Source organism: Tyto alba, unplaced genomic scaffold, assembly GCF_018691265.1.
Source record: "Tyto alba isolate M040663 unplaced genomic scaffold, T.alba_DEE_v4.0 Super-Scaffold_1, whole genome shotgun sequence".
Lineage (NCBI taxonomy): Eukaryota > Metazoa > Chordata > Aves > Strigiformes > Tytonidae > Tyto > Tyto alba.
Window position 1 is genome coordinate 39,730,226 of NW_024881261.1, and position 25,019 is coordinate 39,755,244.

General features: G+C 44.6%; 1 protein-coding gene across 3 annotated transcripts in view; it reads left to right on the forward strand.

Moving 5' to 3' along the window:
• The window catches only part of PRKG1 (protein kinase cGMP-dependent 1), a 533,418-nt gene extending 510,986 nt beyond the window's left edge, over positions 1-22,432 (forward strand). For all 3 annotated transcript variants that reach the window (XM_042789839.1, XM_042789836.1, XM_042789830.1), the window contains 8 exons: positions 2,715-2,854; positions 6,973-7,062; positions 9,344-9,485; positions 11,712-11,875; positions 12,811-12,933; positions 13,032-13,094; positions 14,082-14,148; positions 18,327-22,432. In XM_042789839.1, coding sequence (XP_042645773.1) covers positions 2,715-2,854; positions 6,973-7,062; positions 9,344-9,485; positions 11,712-11,875; positions 12,811-12,933; positions 13,032-13,094; positions 14,082-14,148; positions 18,327-18,425 — 888 coding nt within the window. In that variant the 3' untranslated portion in view covers positions 18,426-22,432. The remainder of the gene's footprint in view (positions 1-2,714; positions 2,855-6,972; positions 7,063-9,343; positions 9,486-11,711; positions 11,876-12,810; positions 12,934-13,031; positions 13,095-14,081; positions 14,149-18,326) is intronic.
• Positions 22,433-25,019: the final 2,587 nt, after the last annotated feature.

Consider the following 25,019-nt stretch of genomic DNA (forward strand, 5'->3'; position numbering starts at 1 on the left):
GATGCTTAGCTTCCTGCCCAACATACCCCCCTCCTGAGCCAAAAGACAAAATCCTTGTGGCTTCTGTGGCTCCCTTTGCTGTTTTTCTCATTACAGTTGGAGGACAGGTGTTCTTAGCAGCCCATTCTCATCTTCTCAACATTAATCCTTTTTCTTTTTTTTTTCTAAATAAAAGGTCCAGGTGACTCCTGGATATGTTTTTTCTATGTTTGAAATGAGATTGGGATTAGACGTGTGGGATTTTTTTAATAACTGTCATGAGTTTAGTATTAAAAATTACTGTTTGTAAGAATAACAGAAATGACCTGGAGTTCCCCAGCTTTACATCATAAAAATAGTTCTCACAGTTACCACATTTGGCTGGAACAGCAAAGCAAAGGGAGGACTCAGGCTTGTTGAAGAAGAAAGAGAAGTCTGCAGGGTTCATTTTCCAGGTGGACAACCAGGTGATCCAAAATTTAAGCCTTAGATTTTGTACCTTGGCAGCTTGTTTTGGTGCATCAGAACATTTAATGCAAATTAATCCCCCTGCACTCTCAAACTCCTGCAAATCCTCTGCATTATGAAGCACGACAGGCGTGGGAATGGAAAATGGATCTAAATTCTTCTGTGGCATTAGGTCAAAGTCTTGTATTAGCCAATTGTAGCCACCTGATTGTTCTATATTTAAACAATTTTGGCAGTTATAACATCATCAAACACTGAATAAAACCTCTGCCTTCTGCTTCCTTACAGTAATTTCCTTTCCTGTACTTATTTTGAAGCTGTGCAGGTGTGTATAGGAAAGCAGGTTACTTCCCCAGACTCTCCATAATGTGCCCAGGCATCCCTGAATAAACAGTAATTAATAATAAACAGTCTTCATTCCCTGTGTGTCACCCCACTCCTATCCCTACTCCCCTGAAACAAACTGGTTTGGTTTAGATGGGTTAATAGAAAATAATTTAATTCAAACAGTTGAACTGAAGTCCATATGCCATTTATTCAAAGTGAAACAAAAACAACAAAATTAAAAAACAACAAAACCCAAACCCTAACCCCAAACCAAAAACGTTTTTATCACTTTCAGTCTGCCATAAATGCAGAATTTCTTTCTGCTCTGAGCTGTGGTCAAACCACATAGCAAAGTCAGGGCTGTGTAGCACCAGTTCAATAAAGAACTGGGCAGCTCTGCTGCATAGAGGAAGAAATATGTTTTTCTTTATTTTATGTGAATTATTTAGGTCCTTGTACCCTGTCTCCCTGAAGATTAAATGGCAAACACAGGCTTCATGCAAGGATAGTAATTATGAGTCTCAGTGTGAAATGCAGAATAGCGCCTTTAGAAAAAGAAAAGTTTCATGTGGGCTTGGAAATGCTTGTGGCTATGGGGAAAATAAGAAGCCACAAATCTGGGGACCGAAACCCCAAGTGATTTTAAAACAGATATAGAAATACATGCATCCCTATATACATATTGAAGAACTTAATGATGAAAACTCTGGCCATAGATGGGTGGACTCTCATTTATTAGGGTTTATATCTGAATCACTTGTAGTGCTGTCGGAAACCTCTTTGCCAGCTAATAATGAGCCTTTGGGGTTTGATTTTCTTAAGCTGTATGTGTCTTTGTAGACATCAGAGTACCAGTTTGATTTCTGACAAAGATGGGATGCTGAAGATACCATCCTTCCTTGCATTTTCCCTGCAACCTGAACCATTACACAAACAAAGCAGATGCAGAGGAAACTGTTCAAGGTTATGGTATGCAGCCTGGGAAAAGGGTGGAAGGTGCCATGTCTCATACCAGCCCACTTTTCTGTTACCAAGAAAATAAAAAAAGAGATATTATATTAAATAAATTGCAACTGCATGAATGTTGTCTCCTAATCTTAAAGGCAAGCTGGATTTCTGATGGGGCTTGATGACAGACAAGCCGCTCGTCTGCTGGCTGAAGCCAAATTCCTACAAGGAAACCAAAATAGAAGTAGCCAAGTAGCACCTCTTACTATAAATGGGGAAAAGCGTTTAAGTGGCAGTATTGTTGTGAGCAGCTGCTGAGGGAATTGAGCAAAATAAGAGGCCTGGTAGTTCAGTGACGAGGTTCTTTTTTGGTGGTGACTAAGAGGGGATGGCCAAGATGGAAAGGGTGGCCGCCTTCCAGCTGTCTTTGGGATGGGTACCGGGTCCCTCAAAGCTGGCTGGGGATGGCTCAGGGTTCAGAAGTTACCAGGGTTACACCAGCGAGCAAGCAAACAGCTCCTCTCAACCTCGTCTCAGGAAATCAGGCTAAAAATAGGTTGCTGATGCTTAAGGTTAAAAGTAAAGACGTGACCAAGCAGTGTCATTGAAAAGCCAGCTCTGCTCATCCTCATCCAAAGATCCAAGGACGGCATTTCCCTGCCAGAGACGATGTATTTGTTACTAGCTGTAGAAAAAGTCTTTGTGAAAGTTGTACATTAGCTAGCAACATCTTCTGACCTGAGAGTAATGCTGATGGTTGGGAGTTCCCTAAAGCACATGGAGTTTTAGAAATGGCTTTTCAATTTAGCAATAGGCCAGGTATTTAGAAATGTGGTTCATACTAAAGTGAAGCTGGTGACTGAAGAGGTGAAAGGAATCATTTGAAGGTAGGGCAGTGGGATTACTGGGTCCCCATGCAGTTGGATTGGTCACAGTTTGGCGGGGGGGATGCACCCTGCTTCTAACCATTCCGTTTGCCTGCTTTACCCAAGGTCCAGCTGAAAAGCGAAGAATCTAAAACATTTGCCATGAAAATACTGAAGAAACGTCACATCGTGGACACAAGGCAGCAGGAGCACATCCGCTCGGAGAAGCAGATCATGCAGAGCGCGCACTCGGACTTCATCGTAAGGTATCATCCCTCTGTCTTACGCGCTGCCGTGGGGGGGCCCAACACAGCCGGTCTCGGCATTTCAGAAAACCACATAGGAATAATCCACCCACCACAAGAAAAACTCTTTAGCCATCGCTTCCCTGCAAAGGACTGCAGATACAGTGCATGGGATAAGGTCTTCGCCAGGCAAATGCAAGATTATTCTGTCCATGGGGGGATGTCCACCCAAGCCTAAACTCAGTGTCTTAACTGGTTTGCGTTGGTCCCATGCTATGCTCACATGGCTTTGTGGTTCCTGGAGCAAGCACACCCCCAGCCTGCAGCCTGGGCAGAACTTGCTGGTGCTGGTGGGTGATGCTCCATATAGATGTATGCACTGTGACTTGGCATTGCCCCTGATCAAGGTTAATTTTCCTGTTTCTTCTGAATTTCTGAACTTCTGAATTTCTGAATTTTCCATCCTGCAAAGAGAAGCTTTGGAAAGCAGGGTTTAATCCTTTAAGCTCATGCACTGCCATATGAATAAAAGAGTTATATCCAGCGCTTCTCTTTAGGGTGTATTAGATAAATTCAGTTCCACGTCCCTTGACTCATCATGGGCAAATGCACTAAAACCATATCCCTCCCCCAAACCTAAGCAGATGCAGCTCTTCAGTGAGCAAAATCAGATGCCAGGCATTTTTGTTTGGTTTAACCCTAAGATAAAAGTTCCCTGGCTCTTCGAGGATTGTGAGTAACTGTCAGCAGGAAACAGAGATGGTTCTCTGTATGGTTTAGGTCAGGATAAGAGCAGTGGGTGGTGAGGACCTCTGGCAGGGCAATGCATTTCACTGAACTGGAGGTATCTGAAAGGGCAGCCTCTCATCTAACCCAAGGGTGCTTCGTCCCACCCTTAAAGAAATGCCTGAAGCGCTTGCCTTTGGCTGGAGGAGATCAACCCCACTCCCCAAAATTGCTCCGGACAGACACACTAACCCAAGGACGAAACCAAACCCCTGTGATAAATGCAAAGGCAAGCACGTGGCTGGGACAGCCACCCGTCAGTCGCTGAGGGGGTGTTTCCTTTCCGGGCTGATCCCTGGGATTCCCCCGGAGCCCGCGGCTTCTCCTCTGATTCATGGGTGACAACTGCAGCCCGACACCCTACCCGGCTGCAGTTTCCTTCACGCTGTAATATTCGATTCACAAACATGCCCCCGTTACCTAGGCTAGAGCCAAATATACCTTGCGGGCTATTTCAGCCTATAGATTTATTTTCTGAAGCCTGAGCTGTCTCGGGATGGGGATGTAAAGGGAGGTGAAGTGCAGGGCCAGCCGAGCAGAGGGACATTTGGACACCATTTCCAGAAATGTCCCCTCCTAAATAAAAAGCCTGAGAATGTTTCTTAATGGTGCCACTGGTGTTCATAGCTAATAAAATAAATACTTCTTCATTACCACTTCTTATTCTTTCAGCAGGCAAGTGAAAAAAAGATGTATTAGCTGTAGGTCTTTTCTTTCCATACCATGGAACAATTCCCATCCTTTACAATAACAGGCCTCCCTTAACTATTTTTAATACCTTATGTAAATCCTACACTGGGAAGGGACTTTCTAAGTCTTAAAGTCCAAACTTTTACTATTGCATGTGCCACAGCTAGAAAATACCTGGTTTATCAAACTATCTGCTTTCCCCCTTGCTTCTGCTTCTGCACATCCATGGGGATTTGAAGTTATCTTATAGTTTCTATCCTAAAATTATCCATAACCTGTTTGTACCCTTTCTTGAGTCAGCTGGGATAATATTTTTCTAGGTGCTATGGGCAGAAGTCTTATCACTTCAGTAAATTAATTGTGTTTTGAGAACTTAGGTGAAAGGTGAGTTTAAAATGATCTTGAGGCAAGGACACAACCTCTGGGATATGAGAGAGAAAGACAAGGTTCTGAAAGAACTCAATTATTTTCTTAATTCGTCATGAAACTGTCCATTAAAAATCTTTGAAAAATAGTTCAGTTTGGTTATTAAAATACATTAAGCCAGGCAAAAAAAGCAGAGGCCAAGTACCACTAAATAAAATTTAAAGTACCACTAAATAAAATTTACTCATAGATAAACTAAGTTCACGGAACCAAATGCTCTGAGTTTGGTAAAGGGCCAAACAAGTGTTGAGCAGTGGATGCCTGCACTGGATCTGCAAATAGTTAGATGAATAAGAAAATAAATTTAAAAATTATTCAAATACTGTGACATTTCAAACTTAAGATTGTTTGATCAACTGAAATATGTGGTTCCATTATGTATAAACTTTATGCTTCCATCACAGTTGATTTTTTTTTTCTGCACATTTTAGACCAGATTTGATGCCCATAAAATTTTACTGAAAGCAATTTTTTAGCAGGGCTACCTTAACTAGAGAAAGTAATGACTTATTTCAGTAATATTTAAATTACAAAGCAATTAAAAATATTTAGTTACTCGTATTTTGGATTCTCGAATATGTAAGTTTTCTATAAACCTTAAAGCAGATTAAATATATATTAAGATAAATTATATTTTGTCCAACTGGAAGAAATAGGACTTTTTTCTTAAACCCATAAATTTTAATCATATGAAATGGTCAGTAAGTGTGTTCCAACTTTTTTGGGGAAGCACGTTATAACTGAGGTTTTAAATGTCAACGTAGGTAATACTAGAGTAAGGAAAGATCTGAAACTCTGGTTTATTTTTTTTTTCCTTAAAATATTGTTGTGGCTGAAAATAGTACCTATTTGCTACAGAATATTTCCCAGGCAGATAAGCACTGAGCATATTCACTAGCCAAACTCCTGCCTACATCACAGCTGCACCTGCTGGGATCTTTTTCTGTTAAACATGTCAAAAATAGAGCGTGTAACTGCTGCTAAGCTGCGTGCTGGATGCTACACAAACACAGAGAGGAGACAAATGTTGTCTAGCATTGTGATGTGAAAGAGTATCGGAGCCAAGCTGTAGCCGCCGGGATGTTTTGCCAGGTACCGTAAATTAATATTTAACTGAATGCCTTTGAAAGGAACCAAATCATGCTGTGTTTTCCCCTGATCCACCACACAGCTCCATAAAAGATATTACTAACTGGATTTATCACTAGCTGGGAAGAGCTAGAATCTGCAAAACTACCTGTTTTAATTTATATTGTGTTACACCAGCCCTTTAGTCTTTGACTCTTGGAAACTCCCAAGAGTGCAGCAATTACATCATAACAGAATATCCCTCAACATGCCCTTCTTCTGAGGATCTTGGATTTTTAAAATTAGTTTCTAAACAGTGCAGCTGCAAAGAAACCTTTCCGGTATCCTCACACAGTGGACACGTTCCTGTAGGCAACCTGAACCGATATAGCCACAGATGTAAACAAGAAGTACAGAAGTGGTTCATCATTAAAATTAAGTAAATGCTGAATTCCCTATTTTTATTTCCATAGTTTTACTGCTCCATTTGTTTAATATATCATATTAAACACAGAGCATGGATTTTACCACACAATTTAGGTTGCACTTGAGAAGGAGGACGGGCTCACGAAGCCTGGCCCATCTATCCCTTTAGGCAAGTTTTCCTCTGCATTCAGTCCCTGGGAGGAAGAGGAGGAGCACTGTTAGATACCTGCATGTCAGTGGGTTCTCTTTAAGGTCTACCAAATCAGTGGGTCTGAGTTCTGAAATAAATCAAAAATTGGGCTGCACTCCTTTGAAATGATCAAATGGAAGGAAGACTTCTAATCTGCAGCCAGACTCTGTAGCATGAAGAATGAGATGATATGGATGTTATAAAAAGCGGTAGGAAGACTTCTCTTTCAAGCACATCTGGAAAGCTGAGTGTCAGGTTATGCCATTAGAAATGGCAGATTTTATATGTAGCACCCAGAGTAGTGGTGAGCTCTTCTTCTGAGGTCCATGATACAATTCACCACTCAGATGTCCCTCCTTTTCAGCTGAAATATTTCCCACCCAAGAAAAGACATTGAAATGATCACCTTAAATGTAGCACTGGCTCTGAAAGATTACCCTTAGTTTTGTGGTGCTTCCTGGGATGAAGCCCATGGTTCGTGAGAAGTGAGAACAATCAGTGCCTTTGTTTGTATTGTGGATTTATTTATGATTTTCTCATTTGCCAATGACAGGCTCTACAGGACGTTCAAGGACAGCAAGTACCTGTACATGCTGATGGAAGCCTGTCTAGGTGGAGAGCTCTGGACAATTCTCAGGGACAGGTGAGTTGTAAGAAACTATTGTCCTACAAGTAGAACATTTTCTAATATGCCTCCAGATAACCAAAGGTCTTCATCTTTCATGGGCAAAATCTGCATCTTACCATGCTATGTTTGATTTAAGATCGCAGAAAGGTGAGGAGCTATTTTTGTTCCTATGCAGTTGACGAGAGATAAAGTGAATCCAGTTATAACTGAGAATAAGGACTGATTTAGATTATATCTAACGTGTACAAGGCTTTATATAAGTGGAGACTTATCCAGAGCTACTTTGTCATGGCCTCTGAAAAAACATAGTGATGGTAGAGATGGTAGTCATGTGATAAATAGCATCTTCAAAAAGTCTTTGACTGCTCTTTTCCTGTGTCTTCATTTCTAAAGGGTACCCCTAAACAGCTGGCAGCATAATTTAATTTGAATCAAGAGAGTTACTTATTTCATTAATTTTATTTTTCATTACCTAGAACAACCTTTTGCAACCACAGAAATTACAGCTGTGTGCTTGGTGCCCACACTACTGTTTCTCATGTTTGGGAGCCTGGCTGGAGGCTCAGGGACCTGGTAGGGTAATGTGGGACAGTCTTCAGTGTGACAAAGACTTTGAGCACCTCATATGATGGCAGAGAATGACCCTACAGGGTGCAGCCAGGCATTGGAAGAGGTGCAATGTCAAGGCCAGTCACTCTACATTCCTGCAAGACGTGCTCCGGAGATAGGGTCCTTCCAGTGCAGCACCTTTAGGCATTGCGGCCATGGCCATTTTAGACTCTGGATTTATAAACCAAGGCCCTAGGACCACAGTGGCATTAGTGAGAGTTCACAGTTGTGAATGAAATCCATGGGGAAGTGCATTTTCAAGGTAAAAAAATGCAGACTTCAAAGTCATCTGAAAAACCACAATTTCCCATGTCAGAGAAAGACTGGCTTTTTTCATCTCGCTGTTTGCTCCGCTGCCCACCCTCTGTGACTGTGAATAGCAACATCCATCTCTATCACGGAGGCACTGTGATAAATAATATCTATTAATATTTCTTAATATTTATGACACAGTCAGGTATGATAGCAATGAGCAGGAGGAAATCAATAGTTCTTCATGGGCTTTTAGGCCAGATATCCTATACTACACAAGGGCTGCTCATCAAAGCGGGAAACAGGATCATGCATCAAATCCACGCCCTGCCATCGGGATGGAGGAATGCCATGGAAAAAAATAGTTAGGAAAGCATGTAATTACATCCTGCACCATAACACACAAGCTGATGTGGTCCTGGTATTTCCTGCCTTGGGAGGGTTTGACCTTGCAGCGTTTGGTTTTGGTTGTGGGTGGGTGGGTGGCAGGTGGGTTGCATGGGTGCACATGGGATGTGCGCACAATACGCCCGTGGGGCAGGAAAAGATAGGGTGAATTGCATGTAGCTATGTAATAGGCTTATAATTGGAATATAATTCAATTAAATTTGGAAGGTGAAAGAAATGCATCAGAAAGATTGATCAGAAAGCAAAGATTAAATTATTTTTTAATTAGCTGGAATGATTTTTTTTTAATTCTTCCTTTTCCTGACAGCATGCTTTCTCCAGACCATTAAAATGAGAACCATAGCAAAGTTAGCAGGTTCCAGGTGGTATTTTTCCTTATCTTTGTTAGAGCTTGATCATTTCATCTTTAATTGTCTGCGCTTTAAATCGTGGTTCTGCTGCCACCTAGCTTAGACATGCTCCTGAGCTCAGCCAGCTCCCACTGCCAGCTCCTGGCGGGCAGGGGGATATGACGTGCTTCATAAAGCTGTTTGCAAACCGGTGCTGAAATGAGGATACAAAAATGCAGTTTATGCTGAATTTGCAATTAACACTCCAAGTCCCATCAACTGTAATTCTTCTTCCTTTTGTCTCAGTTATGAACATCACTACGGGTGTTCTTGATCTCCACAGCTCAAAATAGCCTTAGCACCCAAAAGTCAAACAAAGGCGGTAATAAAAAAAAATCACCTTTTGCTTACAAGATAATGATTTGTAAATTTTAATTCCCTGAGATTAAATTATAAAATAACACCTAAAATATTTTAGATATGAATGTTTGATATGAAGGTGGATTGAAGGCAAAGATGCTAATTTCAAAAATGGAAATGCAATTAAATTTATATATAAAGGTGAGTCTAGCAACAGGCACTTTCCAGGTATGAGAGTGATTCTACTGAACTGTATAGATATTTTAACAGTAGGTTGAAGTCTAGTAAGGGAAGAGATCTAATTGCTTTACCCCCTTTCCCTCTCTTGTTTTATGCAGAGGTTCATTTGAGGATTCAACGACCAGGTTTTACACAGCATGTGTGGTTGAAGCTTTTGCCTATTTGCATTCCAAAGGGATCATTTATAGGGACCTCAAGCCAGAAAACCTCATTCTGGATCATCGAGGTTATGCCAAACTGGTGAGTGCCTGCAACATCTGGTTTGCCAAAAAAGTCACCGCTGCTACCAGACAACTGGTGTTAGGGATAAAGGAGAACAAGGGATTAGCCATAGAAGATCAGAAGCAAAGTCCACCCAGTCGAGGGTCCTGTCTCTAATGGTGGCCATCAGTAGATGCTGAGATGAGATCAGGGCAAGGGTGTTCTCACCCACCACCAGGATGTTCTCCCATCCTCCAGCAGGCCGAGGCTCAGGGTAAAGCTAACCTGGGAAATGCTAATTTGGGCTTAAAAATCAGATCTGTGGTCCTGAAGTGGAAGTGTTTAAAGAAGAGCATCAGGAGAAATCCATCCAGCTGTTTGGGAGCTACTGAAAGACTAAAAAAATCACTTGAAAATAGGTATCTTAAAATATTGGTGGAAGACGGGGAGGACTTCCATCTGTGGGCTTTACAGGCAACTGGTGAAGCAAATTTTGCATGATACTGTTTGTGTCAGGTCCTTTGTGCAAGCAACAAAAAAAGGCCTTCCTAATGGAAATATTAATCATGACTCTGTCATGGCAAGAAATTATTATCATTAATCGCTCAGGACTGTGTTGCTGAACTGTGGCCCATTCAGCTTCTTGTTTTATAAGGGCCACTTGGGTTTTAGCACCAGCAACACACCTGGCTGATCTGTGCAACCTCTTCTGGGACGACTGCGTAAGGCTCTGCTTGAAATTGCTCTTCCCAGAAGGCTGTGGTCCTTCTCGGTGCTGTCTCCTTGTAAGAGCCTCAAACCAGGATGGCAGTGTGTGCAAGACCTCCACCCCTCAAATTAGGGAGTTACTGATGGGGTTTCACTGTAGTGCTTTGCTCACTCATATTACTTTTTTTGCCTCAAAAATCACTGTAGAGGTGCTCTGCATGTAAGGTACACCCCAAATCCTAGGTGACATCATGGAGAGGGGGAGAAGAAAGGAAAGACTTCACTTAGCAGGAGGTGCTGGATGGTGTGGGCCCTTGGGAAGCCATCAGTGAAGGATGGGGCAATGTACTCCTAAGAAGATCTGCATCCAAGAGGGGCTGATGCCCTCCCTGAGAGGCACAGGGGGCCAAGGTTTCTGCCTCTTGGTCTGGGAACTCTTCCCTGCCTTTGAGAAGGGAAACCCAGGAGCAGCATCAGCAGGTGGGAGCAGTAAGTCACACCATCTCTGTCAGGGACCTTTACAGGCTGGTAGCAGCCACCGTGTCTCACCGTGACACTAAGCCTAATGAGTGACATCAGAGTTTATCCTCTACAGCATTTTGCTAAGGCCAGGGGTGGTGGGTCCAGCGAGGTGTCAGATGATTGAGGAGGATTAGGTGCAGGACTGTCCTTCCCACCCCAGGAGGAACTGGACTGGGGTGTCTGCTGGTCCCGTCACCCTACCCCAGTTCCTTAGGCATTTTGATCTTCATGAACACATCCATGATAGCACAAGAAGTGTCCCAGATCCCTGGTGGGACTGTGACCATGTAGGACATTTTGCTTCTGACCAACTCAAGGTGTAGGAGCATCTCACAGCCATCAAGGGACAGCAGAGTGTGCTACAGACCACAGCTCTGGGCCAGCACAGCATCGAGGCAGGGGAGGACAGAGGGCATAGAGCTTAGAAATGCAGTAAGCCTATTATTAACCTAAGCTCTTCCTGGGCCCCAAAAGACAACTTTGGTTCCCAGTATAATCTGATTTTCTGTGCTTGCTGGTGCCATAGGGGCACTGCTGTAGGGGCTCGCTGAGGTTTTGTGAGCCCACCAGCATGTTCCAACAGCCTCAAGAAAATTGGGAGGACACTTGTTGTACTGCATCACTCTTCCTACTGGGAGAGAAATCTGACCTTTTCAGTAGCTGCCAAAATGGTCAGTATTTAGCTTAAATAGGTCTTTGCTCTTGTTAAGGCTCAGAGTTAAAATAAATGAATAAATAAATAAATAAATCAACCCGAGCTGTGAATGGTATAAAGTTACATCTCCGGGGAAACACTCAGTGCTGGCATTTGTTCTTCTTCCTTCATGAGAATCTTCCTATTATATTATGAAGGATAAATCAAGGAAAAGGTCACTGTGGGTGCCTACCTCTGGAACAACCCCCAGTGCTTTAATTAGGAGAATATTCCCACGAGGAAACCGCCCTTCTGCTTTGCTTCACTTCAAGAGGAGCAGAGCCCACGGCTGACATTGCCTCTCATGCTCTGCCCTGATGGCACTCTGCTCCTTTCCACAGGTCGATTTTGGCTTTGCAAAGAAAATAGGATTTGGAAAGAAAACATGGACTTTTTGTGGAACCCCAGAATACGTAGCCCCCGAGATCATCCTGAACAAAGGTCACGACATTTCGGCAGACTACTGGTCACTGGGAATCTTAATGTATGAACTCCTGACTGGCAGGTATGGGCATTGGGGCCGGCGCCACTGCAGAAAATAGATCCAAATATTTCTGCCATTGTCACCCTGATTAGATGAGGGGAAGGTTCAGAGCTGGCATGTGCTATAGGGGCACAGCACTGTGCTGCTAAACCTAATAATTAGGTTTTCCACTTTAAATCACAGATTCCATGCAGAGCTCTCAAAAAGCAAGACATGAGCAGGCTTTTTAGGAAGTGCTGTGAAATGACACCCCAAAACTCATTTTTTGGCCCTGAACTATAGCTGAGAGTGAGCTGAATGTGCTGGGGAAAGGGTTTGCAACTCAGCTAGGGAGGTGCAGTGATGGGCTGCCACATACCTGAAAAGGAAGAGACCTGACACCGGGGGCACTTGAGTCCCTACATCCATCCTTTCCTTTATTTAGTTTGGATGTATATATTACTGCTCATGTTGGCAGTAGCAGCTTCCCTTCACTTCTTTACCTCATCCCCCATCGCTCACTCCCAGGATACAGAAACTGTGAAAATCGCCTCAACCTGCTTATCATCTGGGGCTAGACCCAGGCCCCTATTCTGTTAAACTAATGGAAACCTAATTAATCCCCACTGAAAGCATCAAACAGACAATAAGCCGGGGAGCATTGCTTGGACCCTTGTTCCTCAGGTTGCTGGGACATGGGCCACCGTGGAAGTGAGAAGTTTAGCAAGTGCTGCTGCAGAAAAAGTGACTTTACTGTCTGGTACTTCCACCAAGCCATCACCACTGACAGTATCAGAGCTCCTTGGCTAAGAAATGGTTAAGATCAGATGAAGCAAAGCATTGCTAGTTGTCATCTACCTTTTCTCATTTCAGTAGGGCACTATGTTTTGCTTTGTGGGTTTGGTTTTCTAATCAATCTTCAATGCTATTTTAAAGACTAGCTTTTAATCTTTTTCTTTTTCCTCTCCCCTCTGAAGTCCCCCTTTCTCAGGCCCAGACCCCATGAAGACCTATAACATCATATTAAGGGGAATAGACATGATTGAATTTCCAAAGAAGATTGCCAAAAATGCTGCTAATTTAATTAAAAAACTATGCAGGTAAGCACATGAAATATAACCACCTTGATCTTATTTGCAAAAAAAAATAATCACTTAGAAGGATTAAGGAAGTAACCAATTTGTAATTCATTTTATAGGGACAATCCATCAGAAAGATTAGGGAACTTGAAAAATGGAGTGAAAGATATCCAAAAGCACAAGTAAGTGTCTTCACCATCCATCAGATCCAAGCCACAGAAACATGCATTTCAAACACTTAGATTTGCAGCAAAAAAATACTCTTCTTAAACATCTTTGGCTTTTCCCTTCTAGTATGCTTTAGACTCTAATTGAATTTCCATCAGACTTTTTTTTCCCGAGTGTTTTGGTATAGATGCTGGTCTTGCCTATGAGCAAAACAGAAGCGCATTTGGAAGCAATCCAACTTGGACACTGCCTTTTTGAATTTTTCTGGCTTGCAGAATCAGTTTTCAGGTTTTTCCTTGGTTCTCCTTCCCCTCTGCCCAACACACTTTCTCTCCACCCATAATGATAATTCATCATCCCTTTTGGTCTGCTGGGAGAAAGTTGTTAAGTGATGTCTTAGAAGTTTTCACACTGCTGGAGGGGGATAAGAACAAGTCAAGAGACCCATCACAGAAGCAGGTTATCTCATCCACACGTGTTTGTCCTTCTCTTCTCCCATCCCCAAAGCAACAAAAATGGGTTGGATGGACATTTTGGGTGGGCGGGTTCAGGGATCAGCTCAGGGCTCATCCACTCACCTAAGCTGATGTAGCCTGAGCAAACCCAAGGTGCCCAAACAGGAGGAGGGCATTCCTGTGCATGCCCTTAGATCCCAATCTCATACAAAGAAAGGACATTAGGGGTCTCATATGGGAGGGGTTGACCCTATAGAAAGGAAAGAGCAGCTGCCAGGACACCTGCAGTGAGGAACGATTTTCTTCTGAGCGTTGGTAATTTGTACTTGCCATGGTATCACCACTGTGTTGCTACACACACTTCATTTTCAGTCCAAAAAAAACACATATAAAGATGACAGGAAAAATTATTAAGGCTAATTGGACAATTTGAAGAAGATGACTGCAGGAGTTGAAACCCACTGTTTAAGCAATTTAAATTTCATTTCGTGCTACAGAGAGATTTTTGCCGTATGTCTAACTGTTTCATTATTCCCTCCCTTCTAGATGGTTTGAAGGCTTTAACTGGGAAGGGTTACGAAAAGGGACACTGACACCTCCTATAATACCAAGTGTAAGTTTTACTACTTATTTTCTCCTTCATGGCCAATACGTTTCTTGTACGTGAATGTTGTGAGCTTTGGGCACTGCTACACCGTAGTTGAGTGGCAACAGCATGTGCTTTATTTCATCTGAAAATGCTTGAAGAAGTCACGTTAGAGATGTTTCCAGTTATACTTGGCCTCCTGGCAGTCTCTGCCAGGGGAAGGCAGTCTGGGGAGGGCATGACTGCGATGAAATGCTCTTTGCAGCAGGAGTTTGGAACAGGGTCACTCACTACTACACATTTTTCTCTTCCTCACCTGCTCCACTCATTTCTTCCCCTAGTTTTCCCATTTCAGAGGAGAACTGCCACTTTCACCCCTTCTCTCAGATGTGTCCTCTTTCCTTCTCCTTTATTCTTATTTCTTTTGATGAGGCAAGTGGGATTTGTATGCCATCTCCCTTTTCTTTTGCATTAACCTTTCCTTCTGTCTTTTCTTTTGTGCTTTTCACTCTTTTTTTCCTACATCCGTGTCCTACACATGAAAAGCCCTGTTACCACCTAGTTTATGTTTAACTGGGAGCAGACGTGGAGGGACAGCTCGAGTCATTTTCCTTTGGAGCAAAGCTCTTCCTTTGATGTCTTTGTGAGCCCTTTACCCACAAAGCCTGCCGCAAAGGGAAACCAAACAGGATTAAGCTGATAGAAATTACCTTGGCCCCTTCTGTTCTGCAGCCTCCCCTCCTTGTTTCAACTTAATCCCTTTCTCTCCATGCCTCTCCCGTGGGATCACCGAGAGAATGACATTAGCAGTCGTGTTTAATTGCACCCCATTGCTCTGTCCGCCCGTGGTCCTGCACCTCTTGCAGCAGCAACAGGCATGGCTCCGGGGTTAAATCTGCCATCCCAAAGTTTTCTTAGCAGCTATGAAAGAGCAAAAGAGTTTTACATCCCCCACATTTGCCCTATGGGCTGCAGAAGTTACTGGCAGTCAGTGGAAGAAAGCAGGATTTTGCAAATATCTGCCTAAAACAGGATGCCCAAAGAATATATATGTTTTATAAATCTAAACTGTGTTTTTTCTGTTAAGATTCTTTCTAATGACTATTAATTTGTCAGCAGTACTGTTCACCACACCTCAAGTCAGACAATAAAGTCAAGTTTGCTCCTTTATATCCAGTTACAATTCCTGGTTTACCTGTGCAAGATGCCAGTGTAGCCTGAAAATGCCCCAGGATGTTTTTAGAATTGTTTTTAGTAGATTTTTAGTTTAGCAAGAGCATTTCCAATACTTCAGGGTTACCTGCTCTCTATGGGCATGAATTGCTCCCTGGCATTCCCAAGATGGGACATTGCTCCACCACCAATGTTTGTCATTGCCTAGAGGAAGGCTGCTCTTCAGCCTGTTGTGCAGGAAATCACAATTTCTTTGCTTTTTCAGTTAGGTTCAATGTTGTAGATGGAAAGGGTTGTGTGAGCACTGAGTTCACTTCGTCGGCATTATCTCGTGGTGTCATCAAGGCTGTATGTTCATGGGACTGGTCACATCCTACCAGGGAACATGCCTGTGATTGCTCCCAAGAGAGTGATCTGCTGTCACCCTTTCGGCCACCACATCACCATCAAGGCTGTCCAAAATAGACGGGAGCATCTTTTCCTCTTCAGAGGAATCCTTCTCCCAGGACAACCCAATGCTGTCTGTCATACATTGCCATATTCCCAATTCAACACAGCCGATTCTTTCCTAGAGCTTTTAGGAGTAATATCTTCTCTAGACATACTCCTGAGATCTTCTCCAAAACCTGCCTCCATTAAGTAGCAAATCTCGTCAACCCCAAAACTGTCAGTCCCACTCAGCCTTGTTTTCTACAAGTTTTTCAGTTGCTTTGGCAAAAATCCAAACTGCCAGTAAGAGCCATCTCTGAGAAGGGACACAAAATACACACCTCTGAGGAAGAAATCCATTTTTCCTTAAATCAGTGCACCTCTCCTTGTTAGCCGTAAAGGAGCCAGCAATGCCAAACATAGAGGCTAGCTTTTTTTTTTTTTTTTTTTTTTTTTAAGAAAAATGGCCTTCCCCAGATCTTTAACCCTCATTAGCAGTTACATGGTACTACCCATGAGGCAATCGAAAGCTGCTCCTTACCTATTACTCCATGGGATTTTAGGAAATGTCTCAGTTTATTGCCTGCTGCTAGGACATTGCTTCAGGGAGCAGCTGAGCCTCAATACCACAGCTGAAATCTGTGACAGTAGCTGTCCTCAAAAGCTTCTCTTAACTCTTCCAAAGACCTGCTGTCTTGGATCACAGCTCTTGCCTTTGAGAAAGACCTGCAGATCTCTGCACCATAATTCCTCTCAGGCCCTTATGTTGGTAAGCAACCAGAAAGCTGATACTGACATTTGCACTTTATCCTGTTGGATGGACAAGAGGTAAATCTGGAGTGTCCCTTCTTCGCTGGAGTGGGCATTGAGAGGGACATTTTTTCCCATGTCTTTGACAGTGAAGGACTGTAGGCAACACAGGTGACAAAGCGGTGGGGAATCTCACACAACAGCATTAGCATCACATAGTGTCAATCAGCAGAGTAACATCTCATCCAACCTTTTTGTCCTAAATCATATTTCTTCTAAGAAAAAGAAAACCCCTCTACTTTTGAGGTGTTAGATACGCTCAGCCATTTTGTTTTGTCAGATGAACATAAAAGGCAATCCATTTCCCAAAGCAGGACTTATTTCCCTTAAAGCCTCATCTAACCAGAGCTCAGAAAAAGTGCCTGCCCTGCTAGATGCTCCCAGAGGGTACATCTGCAGACGGCCCCGTGGAGTTCCATGGATGCTTTCACCCAGTGCAGTCCACTTAACACACTGTCCATCACTGCTGAAAGGCTTTTTCAAGAAGCTCCAGCTCGCACGCGACCTCTGTGAATGGCCACACCAACTGTATCTCTTATCGTTTGGTAGCTGGTATCTTGTACCTACATCCCCGATGCTTCTGCTCCCAGAGGGAGAGCTCACATGGGGTGGGCTGAGAGAAACAGAGGGATGTGGTCCAGCCCATGGCACCACAGAGGAGGGCAAGTGGGGAGCACTTCTCTTCTTCTCTTAAGAGAAGGGTGAGGACCTGAAGGCTCTGCAGCTCAGCAGTACCAGCCCCGACAAAGTAAACAGTATTCACCGCACAGTGAAGCATCTCATCGCTCTGTAGTACTCCGTTAAGATTTTACAGGGTTTTGTTTTGTTTGGGTTTTTTTTTAATTAATTGGGTATTCAAGTATCTTAATTTTCCCCAAGATGTTCTCAGCAGCAGGGAAATATCAGTGCAGCTGGGCAGCAAATGAAATTTAGAGCTGAAGTTGGAGCTCTTTTTGATCAAACAGCCTTCCAAAGGCTTATAGCAGCATCCAGCATCAAGTACATCTCCTGACAGTAGTCTGGGCTCTGGCCGTGGCTTCTCCATCAGCTGCATGAGTGAAACAGCTGAAAAATACAGCAAGTGTTTCCTTAACAGCACTCCCATGGCAAGCGCAGTCGCCTCCAGCCTGCACTGGCTACTTGGGATATGGCTTAAAGTCCCAATTTTCTCTAGTAAGACACTGGTTATTTTGGTCCGGAGAGCTGCAGGCCTGTTTTTTTATTGTTTCATGTTTTATAAATGATTGTATTGAATGTATCAGGGTGTCATTGTAAGGAAGTTTTAGACATCAAGCAAAAAAATTAGAAATTATCTGGCTACAGTAGATTTTAAATGACATTATTTCCAAAACAGAAACACTCTTGGCCTTCATCCTAGGAGGATGGGTTTCTCTGAAAGGCTCCTTGAGCTGAGTGATACTTGTCAGGGAATTCAAAGATGGCAGGGGCCCAGCTCACGGACTCAAATTCAGGACCCTGGAGCCATGAATTGGAAATCCTGGGCTTTTGGGAGGCCCAAGGCTTTTCCACATTTTTTTCTGCCAACCTTGTACCAATGGATAGGAAAGTCGCTCTTGAACTAGAGACCCTAGAGGGCCTGGATCATGAGAGTAGGGGGGCGGTGGGCAATCCTCCTGGGATTCAGCAAAAAGTTGTTGAATGCAGAACTTTCTCACTGGCTTCAGTTAGCAATGAATGCTTTTGAACGATCATGGTTGTGAGATGCAGAGGAAATGTCTGCAGAATTCCACTTTGATGACCGTCACCTTCTTGTCACTCTTGTCTTTCCACAGGTTGCATCTCCAACAGACACAAGCAATTTTGACAGCTTCCCGGAGGACAGTGATGAACCACCCCCTGATGACAACTCAGGATGGGACATAGATTTTTAATGTATTTCTCTTACCTGCTTCTGCCTTGCTGAAGACAGCTTCCTGGGACATGGCTGCCAGCGAAACCGAAAGAATTGGGGAGGATTAGTGCTCGGGGTCACCATGATGCCTTGATTGATGCTGCTACAGTAACTACAGTGGCATTAGGACTTATTGCTTAGATGACAATAGTGCTCTTCATGTTTTATGTTCGAACTTAAAATAGCAGTTGACATGGTGGTCCTGACACAAAGCCTTTCACCAGTAAAGAAATGCGTTTTCTATCACTGCAACGATCTTGCTACGTTCGTAATTATAAAAGTCGAGAGATACGTAGTGTTAAGACGCACTTAATTCTAGCTGCAAGGTACTGGCTTTCTCAGTAGGATCTATAGTAATTTATTAAGTGCTGTAGCTAAATACAGTGCAGGATTTGGGCTACTCCCACCCTCCGAACTCTGTAGGCCTTCTACTGTAGGCCAGTGTAGGAGCAAAGGAGGACCACAACGGTACTGGTCAAAGAGTTCATGTCAAAGCAGTGGTAAAACTTGTCCTTTTTCTTTCTGAGCAGTATTCATGACAAGACTGAATGTTACCTTTCCTCTTTATTTTTGAGATTCTTTTTTTAGCCTGGTGAAACAAAAGCACAACTGCTCTTGATTCTGTTAAGGCAGATATGGGTCGCTTCTCTCATAAAGCTGAGAACATACTGTAACATGACGTTTGGGGTTTTTTTGCCTTTCCCTTGGTACAAATACATAACTGCATGAAAAAAAATCATAAAATTAATCCATTTTACATATAAAATAGTGATTAAATAATGGTCCTGTAATAAAGTGACAACAGCCCACTGGTCTTATTGGTTAGCTATTAGGCATAAAATTAAGCTTAACTTTCACCTTTTTAAAACCCAAAGGGAAAACATAAGACCCGTAATGTACTTTATAGGTGCTATGTACATCCCTCACCTGTGAATATTCAGTCAACCACCATTTCAGAGATATGTAGCAAGAGGCATCGTTCTTCATCACACTCTTAGATGATTTTGTGTCTCCATGTCTGCATCTCTTCTGTGATAATTAAAATAAAAGGTGCTACTGGGCCAGCTTGCTGGCTCTGTAATACCGCCCATAAAAATACAATCCTAATTCTTCAGCAGACTAAGAAGCTCCACAAGAAAGTCAGTGGAAATAAGTGGAAGACCGATACTGGATGTGTTTGTGTGAGGTCTCCGTGTCTCCGGTGTACCAGGTCCTCGGTGACTGTGTTTAAGGCATGGGGATGGCTAGAACCGAGTTCTCTCATATGGAAGAAAGAGCTGGGGAAAACAATATTACCATGTGTACACTTCTCCCTCACTTCCACTGCTTTTCCTTTGCATGAGTACAGTCTCTTCTGATTTATAGGACATAACAGAGGAATCCTGTCCTGGATGCCTCTTTGTTGTGTATACATGGGACTAAAAGTTCATCCCATCATACCAACAAGAAACATCAGCTTTCAGTCTCTATAACAGACCCTGCCCCAAAAACTTGGGAGATGCTCCCCGATTTCATCTCAGAGCTCTGAAGAGCTGCTGTATACGCTGGAAGTTGGAAGATCAACCTTTGCTGAAAAGTCATTTTTAACAGTGAAAAATTATTTCCCTGATGTTATATCCCAACTCTTTCCCACATTCCTAATGAAAGTAACTTAACAGAGCATATTAAAAAGGTATTTTCTCCCCTTCTTTGACAGTATTGGCAGTGTCTGCTGTTTGCCAGCAAACTAAAGAGCTTGGGCATCGCGATGCCTTTGAAACCAGTCTGTGTTGCTGAATTTCCTTCCTAATTTTCCAAAGGGTGAGGCAACACCATTGGCACAGTAACTTCAGAATATTTCCTCTATTCATTAACCATTAAAACTTTATTTGCCTTCAAAACCGTAGGGAAAAGACAGTACCTAATTCTCCCAGGAATTACTCGTATGGGGCAAATACATGCTCTCTTTTCAGCTTTTATCTAAGGAATGGAAGACACTGAAAGCCACTGATGAGTACTAGAGCTAAAATAATCACTAGGCATCTTAGCAAACAGACTGCTGCCTAAAAGCCAAATTCTTTACTTGCATCTCCCTGTTTTTTCACTTGAAGATGCAGCAACATTGGAGAAGAAAAATTGTTGCAGGTGGTAACTTTCTTTAGAAGAACACAGAGAGGTGTTTGTCCCAAAACAATGATATTTAGTAGCTGAGATGCAGTTGTCAATCAAGGGGTTGCTGGGAGGAAAGAGTGTCACAACGATTCTGGGGGGCAACCTGAAAATGTTATGGGAAGAAGGTTTCAAAATGGGCTGAGTTATTTTTCTTCCTCCCTATCCCTTTTTCCTTGTGCCACACACGGTAATTAATACCTGCAGTGTGTGGCATGCGCTATACCGAATAGAAGTTTGTTTTGATATCAAACACCTCACTCAACTGTCATCACCTTTCCCAAGCATACTTTAGACAACATACTTAGCATATGTATAAGATAAACACCTTCATTTATAAGTAATATATTTGAGTTGCATTATATATATATATATATATATATTCACAACAACGGATTGCCTCTGTGTTTCCACTTACTGTCCTTTCTTTGTCTGCTTTTTTAATATATGGGACGATGGTGTATTTACGTAAGAGGAAATCAGCTCCCGTATTTAAAACGAGTGTATTAAGGTTGGTGTCGTTAAGACACAGACGATCCGTAGCTTCTCACAGTGCTGCATTATTCATAGCAAACTCTTATTTAACAACAGGACCACAAGCGAATATTTATGTAAATAGGTATTTTCGTGTTGATATTTTGTGGTACACATATAACTTCTTCTTTTAGAGTTCCATGGCATTATTACTTCATTTTCTTATTTGTAATGTAATGTTTTTAGGTCAAAGTAGACTTGAATTAATGTCATAATTGTCAGTATTATTAAACTTTATGTCAACTGTACTGTTAACTCACCTGTCCCATAGTTCTAGAACATGACTAGCTATCTGGCATTGTTGCAAGTGCCTTAAATCCATGGCATCCTATTAAAAAAAAATTACAAATTTGGTGTTATGCTGCATGACAAAGACAAACACACCTCAAAATGTCGTCCTTTCTTAGCTTGCTGCGTTTTACAGTTCTTTCTGCTACCAATTTCTAAGCCTTTATTATATAATATTGATGAATTACAGAAATGATGAAGTCGTTCTCTTATTTCTGTTCAATGTACCAGAGCTGTGTATCTGTTAATGAGATACAGAGTCATTTCTGTGAAATGTATAAATGTTATGTGCGGGTCAAATTAATATATGACATCCTATCAGTCCGTAGACAGGTATTCCTGTTTTGCTAAGCTGTGCAGATCCAACCCATCGTGCCGTCCAGCGCCAACCTCCCGTCTTATACAAACCCCTTTAGGAATCTCCCACCTGGAAAAAAAACGACGGAGCGACTCGGTGTGCAACCCGACCTGTGGGCTTTTGACCTGAGGCCCCGATGCAAAGGCGTAGCTCGTTTGCACCACTCAACAAAACAGGATCCGTGCTTTTCCCCCCGACTCCTTCTATATGCAACCCACCGCGGAGGCGAGCCCTTGGCTCTCGCACAGGGCTGAGCTGCTCAGCTGGATGCTCCTCACCCTCCGCAGCTCCCCAGCCGCCTAAACCAGCCGTAACGCTGAGACTTGGGCAGTTTTAAGGCTTTACCGGCAAAAGGGGAGATTTTCTTTTGGAGTTGCCTATCATCCCGAGTCCCAGTTTACGCTGTTTTTACACTAGCCCTTTGTTTTATATTCTTTATTTCTCCAGTTTTCTTCTTACATGAAAGAGGTTTTGTTTGTCGGACAAATGTTGGTCATCCACCGGTCGTCAGCCGGTTGCACTCTTTTGATGTAGATTTAAAAACTTTTTTTCATAAACTTTAACCGCTTTTGTTTTGCTCTGTATTTTCCCTGCAGCTGTAATTGCTGAGTGCCTGTTGTATACTTTATAGAGTTGAAATAAAAATAATTACTTTTGAACGGCGTGTTGACGGCTTTCTTCCACGGCAGAAGCCAAGTTTGGGACAGTTCTGGTTAGCAATTAAATCTGGGGTTTTATTCTCATTTATGACAATACGCAGTAAGAGATAACTATCAAAATGTATGGTCCTTAGACATTAGTACTGACATCCAGCTTTTCTGCAGGATGCAAAGGCAAATGGCCACAGTTACTGTACTCTAGTGCTTATTTGAGCAGTGGCATCACCCCAAGCAGCCCGGCTGAAGGGGTCCGAGGCCGATGAGGGTCCTGCTTCAAGCAGGCTTGGCACCAGATGACCCCCCCCCAGCTCGTTTCCAACCCGAATTATTATGTGAAGGTACTAAGCAACAAGCACATTTGCAGCATGCTTACTCGTCAAGGATGAAGAACTCTCTTTATAGTTTGATTGCTGCCAATATAAGCGAATCCAGGGCACGCAGCTGGGAAGGGGCCTTATTTCCAACACAGGTTGTGTCATCCCTAGATGGGATGTGGCTGCAAACAACGCCCGTGTCAAAAAATGATGGGTGCCTTTGTCATCACTGTCCCAGAGGGGAAATGCTGAGAGGTGGTGATGGTGGTGTGGCTGTTAATGGCAGCACAGCCACGGGATATCGGAAAGACCCCACCTCTGTATACAGGATGATGCAGCTTTCAGGGTGCTAGGACTCTGCCCATCCTGATGGATTCAAATCCGTTCCTGGGAAGCTGCTCAGTCTCCACGTGACACGGCTGTCTTTAAATCTCAGCAAGGTCAAGGTTAAGGGTGCACTTCAGTGCCGTGTGGACACAGAGGCAGGTAAAAACTGGGGAAAGGAGCAAGAAAACCTCCTCCCAGCAGGGAAACGGATTGGATAACTGCCCAAACAGGAGCTGGGAAACATCACAAAATGATTTTACAGGGTGCAGCAATCACAGATACAAGTTAATCATACAATAAGAAGCCCGGGGTGACGTGGCCCTCACCTGAAACTGCATGGGGAATCCAGGGATTTCGGGGCAAGGTGTGGCCCTCATTCTTGCAGGCTAAAAATAGCAAGGCCCGGGTTTGCCTGGCTGCGGCGGGGATGTCCTCTGGCCGCTGACGCAGCAGCACCGCTTCCGCCAGCACGTGTGCGAGGTGCCCGCCGAAACTTTCCCAGCCAATTATTAGCCCGGCTTGAGCCTCTTGGGCCTGAAATACCTGAGAGCAGCTCCCCGCAGAGCGACAGCAATACCCGTCGAGCCGGAGGTGGGCGAGCGCTGTCTTTAATTGCGAGAAATCACCCACCCGTGCGGGAATAAAAGATCTAGGGTGGGCTGGGGCAGCCCTCCGGTGGTCGTTTTTTTTTTTTTTGCCTCTATTGTCTTTCAAACCCGGCTTAAAATAAATGAATTAAATAATCCATTAATTCCTTTTAAAAGTGCATTAGGCTGTTAGCATGAAAAAAAAAAAAAAAAATTTAATTAATTGAGGTTTGCTACGGCAGCCGCACAACCCTCCCGGGAGCGGGTGGGGGGGGCAGGTGGGGGGGCGCGCTGCCCCTGCGCGGCCGCCAGGGGGCGCCGTGGTGCCGGCCGCGCCGCGCTGCCCCGGGGGAGAAGGGGGGGGGTCGGGGGGGGGGGGTGGTTCGAGGGAGGGGGGGCCGGCGGCGTCCCGAGGGCGCCGAAGCAGGGCCTGGGAGAAAGGGGGGGATGGGAGGACTTGGGGGGGGGGGACGGACGGACGACGCGACCCCTTTGATGTCCCCGCATCAAAGGGCCCGGGAGCTCCCCCCACCAATGTCGCCCCCACCCCCCATCCTGACAGAGGGGCTACCCGAGCCGGGGTCAGGCGAGTACTCGAGGAGGAGCGGGGCGGGGGGGGGGGACACACACACACACATACACACACGGACACCGACGGGGCCCCGTCCCGTCCACCCCCACACACACCCCGGGGCGGAGGGGGGGGGTGTTGCGGAGCGGCCCCCTCCCTTCCTGCAAAGCTGCTCTGGCGCCAGGAAGGGCGCGGGGAAAGGGGGGGGGGGGGGAAGGAGGGGGGGGGGGGCGCTGCAGATTTATAGGAGACCAAAGGACCGACGGTGCCACCGGGGAGGGGGGGCTCGCTGTACCCCACCGCGGCTCCCAGCCACTGCGGGAGGGAAGGGTTGCGTGGGGGAGCCCCCCCCCCCCCCTTTCCTTTCCCGACCCCTCCCGTCGGGCGAGGCGAAAACGGCGGCGTCGGGGCGTGCGGAGCATCTGGACGGGGATGGCGGGGGGGGGGGGGGGGGGGGGGTGTCTGCCCTCGCCGTTGCGAAACCCCCTCCCGGGCCGTTGGCCAATGACGGAGCCCTCGGGGCGGGGTGTGTGCGTGGGGGGGGTGGTTTTATGGAGGGGTGGGGGGGGATTCATCGGCACAACCCCCCGGGGGCCCTTTGAAATCCCATCCGCCGTGCCCTCCTCCCCGAGGGGGCGGGCGCAGGAGGCAGCCCCCCGGGGGTATAAAGGCGGCGACGGGCGGCGCAGGTAGCTGCTGCTCGGGGGCTGTGGGAGCTGCTGAGGCGGCGGGACATCACCGGGGACGAGGGGCCGGGAGGGGACGGGACGGGACGGGACGGGACGAGG